Source organism: Cinclus cinclus, chromosome 14, assembly GCF_963662255.1.
Source record: "Cinclus cinclus chromosome 14, bCinCin1.1, whole genome shotgun sequence".
Lineage (NCBI taxonomy): Eukaryota > Metazoa > Chordata > Aves > Passeriformes > Cinclidae > Cinclus > Cinclus cinclus.
In genome coordinates this window covers 15152384-15160066 of record NC_085059.1, presented here as the reverse complement: position 1 = coordinate 15160066, position 7683 = coordinate 15152384, and the positions used below count along the sequence as shown (strand labels likewise).

The following is a 7683-nucleotide window of genomic DNA, read 5'->3' as shown; positions in this document are numbered from 1 at the left end:
AAACAGTTCTAGATAAAGATCTCCTAGGATATCTAGGGGAAATATATGCACCTATATTTAGCTTATCCCTGGTTTCAACCCCTAACTGCACACACAGCAGCATGCACTTAGTTTCTGAAAGGAACAGGCCTTGATCCTTTAACAAGCTCTGCAAAGCTCCCTAATAAAGTTACATCCCTGTTAATCACATATGTGCTCCCCAGTTCCTTCTTTGATGCACCTTGTTCACAGAGATAAACCATGGAGCCGCAGCTGCTCAGGAGTTGTTAGAGAAGGCAGCTGATGGCGGGTGGTCATGGATGGCAGATCCTTCCTCTGCAGGAATCCTGACCCTGGGGCTTTGCCATGAAAAGGCAGGAACCAGAGAGATTTCTCAAGGGCTGAGGGGGACATGGGCAAAGTGTCTTGCTGGAAACCTGCTCCTTCCGCCAACAGCAGTCAACAGTGAATTTTACAAGAACTTTGAGGTAATTCAGACAGAGCTCAACTAGAAACTGATTGAAAGCTGTGGGAAAGGCCACATCCTGGAGCTGCACATTCAGAAGGAATTTATACAACATGGCATGTGTTCCTCATCATTACTGGGAAAGGACAACACATCCTGTGGCACAGGGAGGGAAAAGGGAAGACAGACCACAGAAAGGCATATAAATCAGTTTGTATTTTGACTCTCAAAGATACTTTGCAGAAACTTCAGTGGAGAGAGAAGATGGAGAAGGGAGGCTGGAGAAACAGAAAGGGAGTTTGGATTGGGGGTGGAGAGTTTAGATATGCTGTTTGACTTAGGAGAAAGCAGAATGAAGGGAGGGCAAGATTGTTCACAGAACAGCAACTCAGCCTGATCAGAGCATCCTGCATGACTTTGCATATTTTGCCCTCTATAAAGGCAGAAATTGAAGCAGAGAAAGTGGAGAAATCTGAGCCAGCGTAGGGATGTGGGAGGACAGGTCTCTCACTGGGACAGAGGGAAAAAGAGCTGAGCTAACCATTGTACCAAAAATGGTCGAGGCAGACAGAACTGGGAGGTGAGCCCTTGCAGACTTTTTTCTGTAACACACTGACCTTAATGAAAATTACCAATGTTCTTCCTTTGACACCTGCAGGACTCAAGGAGACACCACACCATGGAAGTCTCCATCAGGAGTCACTTCCTGAGTGTTACTGTTTTCCTGATGCATTGTGTGGTCCACAAGGCGAGCTGTGAGAAGGGCAGCACTTCCCCTCTGCACTTCACCCACTTCTTCTACAATGCCACCATCTATGAGAATTCTGCCCCCAAAACCTACGTGGAGAGCTATGTCAAAATGGGTATTTACAAGAGAGACCCTGAGTGGGACATCAGGTACAGAATAGCTTCTGGGGACAACACTGGTCTATTTAAAACAGAGGAGCACGTGATCGGGGATTTCTGCTTCTTGAGAATAAGAACCAGGAGCAGCAACACAGCACTTTTAAACCGTGAGGTCAAAGACAGTTACATGTTAATAATCAAGGCCACAGAGAGCACCTTTGCCTATGAAGCCTGGGCCAAAGTCTTGATTCATATTTTGGACAGGAATGACTTGAAACCTCTCTTTTCACCCCCTTCCTACAAAGTGTCCATCAGAGAAGACACTCCTCTGAAAACAGTGGTCAGCACGCTCAGTGCCACTGATGCCGACGCTGGCCAGAACGCTGAGTTCTACTATGCCCTCAACACCAAGTCCACCCTTTTCACTGTGCACCCCACCACGGGGGCAGTTATGGTTGCAGGCAGGCTGAACAGCACCCATCGAGGCAGGCATAACCTGCAGGTTTTGGCTGTGGACAGAATGAGAAAGATCACCGAGGGGAATGGCTTTGGGAACTTGGCTAGTCTCACAATCCAGGTGGAGCCATCTGCCAGGAAACCCCCCTCTATCTCTTCAGTGAAGGTGACATCACCTGACTCAGATGAAGACTTTATCTATGCAACTCTCTCTGTAGAAAGTGGTGACTCAGAAGCAGGGGTTGATTCGGTTGAGTTTGTGGATGGAGATCCGGGAAGACATTTCAAAGCCATCAAATCCTACTTTGGAAGCACTGAGTTCATGATTGTGTCAAACAAAGAGATAAACTGGTTACTTTACCCATTTGGTTTCAACCTCAGTGTGCAAGCTAAGGACAAGAGCAAGCCACCACTGTTCTCTCCTGTCAGAGTTGTCCACATACCTCCCTCCAAGTATGTTTCTGCCAGATTTGAGAAGGAAGTGTACCGGGTCCAGCTCAGTGAATTTTCCCCAGCTGGAAGCCAAGTTGTTACGGTGAAAATCACACCGGTTTTCCCAAATCTTAAATACATTTTGAGATCTACTCCTGACAGCACAAGCTTTAAGATCAATCCTCACACTGGACTGATAACTACAGTCAGAGCAATGGACTTCCATGAGCAGTCTAGTTTTGAGCTTGAAGTTACAACTAGTAACAGTCATATATCCACGACTGTCATCATTGACATCACTGACTGCAACAATCATGTTCCAAGTTTTACTCAATCTTCATACCATGGGGCGTTTGATGAAAATGTTCCTCCTGGTACCAGTGTCTTAACAGTAAGGGCTACAGATGATGATAAAGGAGACAATGGCTTTGTCACCTACAGCATAGCTAACCAGAAATCAGTTCCCTTTGTCATTGACCCCTATTCTGGAGTCATTTCCACCTCCAAGTCGATGGACTATGAGCTGATGCAGAGATGGTACCACCTGCGAGTGTGGGCATCAGATTGGGGCTCACCCTTCCGCCACGAGACAGAGGTGTACGTCTCCCTCACACTGAGCAATGTCAATGACAACGCTCCTGTGTTTGAGAAGGCGAGCTGCAGTGGCACCATCCCACGGGACTTTCCAGTTGGGAGCCCTGTGGCCACAGTCTCTGCAATCGACAGTGATGAGCTGCAGCATATCAAATATGAAATCAAGTCTGGCAACGAGTTACAGCATTTTGAACTGAATCCCATCTCTGGAGTAATATCCCTTAGAATATCTCTGCGAGATCTTCATTCTGAACAGCCACTTTTCTACTCTTTGAAAATAACTGCAACAGATGGAGAGAACTACGCTTTGCCAACATCTGTAAATATCACTGTGGTCAGCCAAGGCCTCCCTGTCAAAATGCAGTGTGAGGAAACAGGAGTCTTGAAGCAACTGACAGAAACCATCATACACTCCATCGAGTCTCAGTCTCAAGGCCATGGGCAGGATGATGAAACATCTCTGAACTTGCACCTTATAAACCATAATGCTCCTAAATTTGATGACAGCTTTCCACGATCTATTGATATCATAGAGACTGTTCCCATCAACTCTACTATTGCTGACCTGTCAGCCATTGATCCTGACACTGGTTTTAATGGAAAATTGGTATATGTGATCTCAGATGGAAATGATGACAGCTGCTTTACAATTGACCTGGAACTGGGTCTCCTTCAAGTCCTTTCTCCTTTAGATCATGAAAAAAACAGCTTCTACATTCTTAACATTACTGTGTATGACCTTGGCACACCACAAAAATCATCTTGGAAACTATTGGCTGTGAATGTGTTGGATAGCAATGATAATACTCCTAAATTCCCTCAAGGTGCCTATTGGGTGGTCATACCAGAACATGTAGCAGCAGGGACAACAATAGCTCAACTGAAAGCAGAAGATGCTGATACAGATGACAATGGAAGAGTAAAATACTCCCTCCTAACTCCCACAGACAAATTTGCCATTAATAGTGTCACTGGAGAAGTGATGGTTACAGGTGCTCTAGATAGAGAATCGTGGCCTTGCTATGTGCTGAAAATAGAAGCTAGGGATCAGCCCAAAACAGGCTTCCAGCTGTTCTCTGTTACAGACCTCGTTGTGACTCTGGAGGATGTAAACGACAACACCCCACAGTGCCTCCCAGCCCTCAACAGTGTGAAGGTCCCCGAAGACCTGCCCGTGGGGACCATTCTCCTGTTTCTGGAGGCTTTTGACCCTGACGCTGGCTCTGGGGGGGAGGTGAGGTACAGCCTCATTAACAATGAGGAGATGATGTTTCATGTGGATAAAGTGACCGGGGCACTCCGTTTGGAGAAGGAGCTGGACTATGAGAAGAGGGACTCTTACAATCTAACCGTGCAGGTCAGTGACAGTGGGAAGCCCTTCTCTCGCTCTTCCCTCTGCCACCTGGAAGTGAACGTCATTGATGTCAACGAGAACTTGAACCCCCCACGATTTGCCTCCTTTGTCTTCAAAGGCTGGGTGCAGGAGAACAGCCCTGAGGGCACGTCGGTGATGATGGTCACAGCAAAGGACATAGACAGGGGCAAAGATGGAGAGGTTCAGTATTTCCTCCGAGAAGGCACTGGCCTGTCTGTCTTCCACATCGAAAAGGACACAGGTAAGGACATCTTCATTTGATAGTGTGCCTTGAAGGCTTAAACTACCTGCTGTGTTTGGCCTGGCTGTTTACAATTTTCTATGCATTCAAGTCTTTCTTGATTGTGCAGGGGTTTACTAAGTCTATCCCTGGATCTGGGTAGGAATAGCTGGGGGTTATTCTTCTTAAAATAATGGCAAATCAATGTATGTCCTCCCCCAAAATACCAAAAAATTATCCTCAGCAGAAGCAAGACCTCACCTTCCACACAATCTCACAGCCTGGCAAGGTGGATGCAAGAGTTTGTGCATGCAGCAAAGAGCAGAAAGCAGATTGAGACTGCTCTGTCATCAAGGACTAAGCAGTCTGAGTTCCTTAAATCCCTCGCAAACACTCTCTGTCCTTCTCCTAGGCACCATACGGACCATCGGATCACTCGACCGAGAGGGAACATCTCACTACTGGCTGACTGTGCTAGCCCTTGACCTGGGAACAATTCCTCTGTCTGCTGTGACTGAAATTTATATTGAAGTCACCGATACCAATGACAATCCTCCTCAGATGTCCAGACCTGTCTTCTATGCCTCTGTGATGGAGAATTCCCCGCCAAACACATCTGTCCTTCAGCTTGATGCTTTCGATCCAGACTCCAGCTCAGAGGGAAAACTAACTTTTCACATCTTAACTGGAAATCCCCAAGGACTCTTCAGCATTAACCTTATTACAGGTAAGACTGACCTAGCACAGATCTGTTTTTGAGGCTTCCAAGTGTCCAGAGGATGTTACATGTTCAATATAAACAGCCCACACAGCTGCCTTTGTCACATTTTCCTCCTGCAGCAGAAGTCCCAGTCTCCAAATACACTCTGTGGGGAGCCTGGGGATTGAAACCCTCAACCTGAGGGCTGCGATTTGCATCCAGATGGCTCTTAGAATGACACAAATGTGCTGCTTTCAAAGCCTTAAACAGTTGCTTTTAATCTTCCCCCTTATAAACAACTGCCCTGTTGCACAGCCTGAGCCAGGGAACACCCTTCTGGAGGTGACTGTTCCTGACAGACCCAGGCAGGATTAAGAAAAATGAATTCCACTGCACTTAAAGGCTACACCCATTTTCCAGCACTATTAATGTAGTAAGTGTAGTAAGTCTCTTCTGCCATCTTCCTAGACTATATCTTTCATCTGAGGATTATTTACCAGATCTTTCAGAGCCATCAAAAACCCACTGATGTTTTGTGTAAACAGCTTCCTCAAACTATCCCAGCAGAGCTGACATTGGGCCAGTCTTGCAAGGAAAGCTGTGCCGAGCCCCTTCATGCCATCAGCTCCTGGGAGAAGAGGGAAGGGAGGGCACAGAGCCTGAGTATGGGAGAGGATTAATTGCATGACTTTGATCTCCTGGAGATGATAAAAGCAGTTCAGCTGCTGCAGCGGCATGGAAGCTTGCTCTCAGATGAGGAGTTGGATGTATTGAAAAAGGCTAGAGTTGCTCTCAGCTGTGTGTTACCAGTGGTGTAATGGTTCTCTGGCAGTGCTCTACAACTGGCAAGGAGGGGAATGGAAGAAAGAAATTATTATTATGAAGTACTAAAATCTTTCTGTCACAAGAGCCTCACAGGGTGTGTTTACATGGCACTATATAAATGCACCTGGAGATGTCAGCTAACTGTGACCACTGCTGCCCACAGCTGTAGCTGTCTATGCTGCCAGAAGCTTTTTAGTCCTGTCAGGACATTGTTCTGCATCCAACTTTCCCACATAATCCAAACAGCTATGCACAACCCAGCCCCAGGACAGCTTGCACAATGCAGGGTTCTAAAGAAATGTTCCTTCAGAAGCGCTGTTGCATAAAACCACTGCCTTTTTGATGGGATGTGGAGCAGGATGGGTATCAAGACACCAAGCTGGCTCCCCTCTTCAGCCAAGCAACCATGCACCCTGCAGGAAATTCAGCCTTTATGCTGCAGGCAAAGCTTTCAGCCCAGTATGAGTGCAGCCCTGCAAAGTCACGCTCCAAGGCTGTCATGTTCCATAGCAAAATGAGTGACTGGCAAAATCCAACTGTTTGCTAGTGAGACACCTCACGTCTAAGCCAACCCATTAATCCCCATCTTAGAAAAAAAAGCTCTCAGGTATGAGTCATCTCCTCTCCATCTCTCCCTACATTCAGGTGATTTACATGAGAAGAGTGATAAGTTTGTCAGTTCTGAAAGAAACCCATGGGCTGATCTTATCTCTTGCTGGAGGTCTCTTTTTTAAACCCTGAGCTTGGAGGTTGTTTAAGGTCCTGCTTCCAAGTCTCGTGAAGATTCAGTTATCCATTATTTTACTTTCGTGTCACCCAAAAGAACCTATAATTGCCTGTGAACATTGGCATAAACTGAGCAGTTATGCCCTCATGTTTACAGTAGCTTGTCATTTGCTGCTACTGCCAGAAGGAATATCACAGCTTGTCTAAGGTTCAGGGCCCTAGGCAGCTTATTGGAAACCCAGTGGTATTTTCATTCTGCAGGCTAGATGCTCCATTAAGTAGAATAAAACAATAATCTTTGGTCTCAACTTGGTAGTGCAGCACTGGAAGATGAACTGCTGGTCATCCCCATTAGTGCAGGATTGTATTAAAAAAAAAAAAGGTTATCCCACTGCAAGGCAGAGGACTGTGATCAAGACATCTCCTTTTTGCTTATCCTGCATGGTCATTGTCATCAAAGGACAGATAAATAAGTCAAACTGGCACTGAAATAAGTTACAGCACAAGAGGGGCAGAGCTCAGTCTGGGTCTCTCCTAGGTGGGACATTCCTAGTAGTGGCCTCTTGGCAAAGGGAGAGGAGGAAGGTTGTTCTCATCCTGTGTCCTTATAGGAATTAAGCTCCTGATGTATTGCTACAACAGGTGTATCTATACCCAGAATAACCCTGCAGAATAGCCCTGGATAATAATTTAGGGCAGAGTGACACACTGCTCCAGGTAACCTAATTCAGTTCCTGGTTGTGTGTTTGATTCAGTACCTTGACATGGAGGTGGATTGGCCAGTGGAGACATTGCCAGCAAGGCCCCTTGACTTCTCCTGAGGCCTTGCAGGGGAGCCAGAACAGCCATGGTAACTGTCCTGGGCTCCTCCAGCATTCCCAAAGTACCACAGAAAGGCTCGAAGATCTTCAAGCTCTCAGTTGTCTAAAGAGGGTGGAGAAAAAAGGGGGAAATACATGAAAGGCTAATGAGAAGAGGGAACAAAACTGTGCACCGAGATGAAAGCTCTGTGCCATTGGCAATGGAATCTCTCCAGCCCAGCCTGGCAGCTGGTGTGCAGCAGT

At 46.5% G+C, this 7683-nt stretch overlaps 1 protein-coding gene across 1 annotated transcript in view; it reads left to right on the top strand.

Moving 5' to 3' along the window:
* Positions 1-1124: 1124 nt before the first annotated feature.
* Positions 1125-7683, top strand: part of FAT2 (FAT atypical cadherin 2) — a 43418-nt gene continuing 36859 nt past the window's right edge. Inside the window, exons 1-2 of the mRNA XM_062502137.1 lie at positions 1125-4389; positions 4781-5095. Coding sequence (XP_062358121.1) covers positions 1125-4389; positions 4781-5095 — 3580 coding nt within the window. The remainder of the gene's footprint in view (positions 4390-4780; positions 5096-7683) is intronic.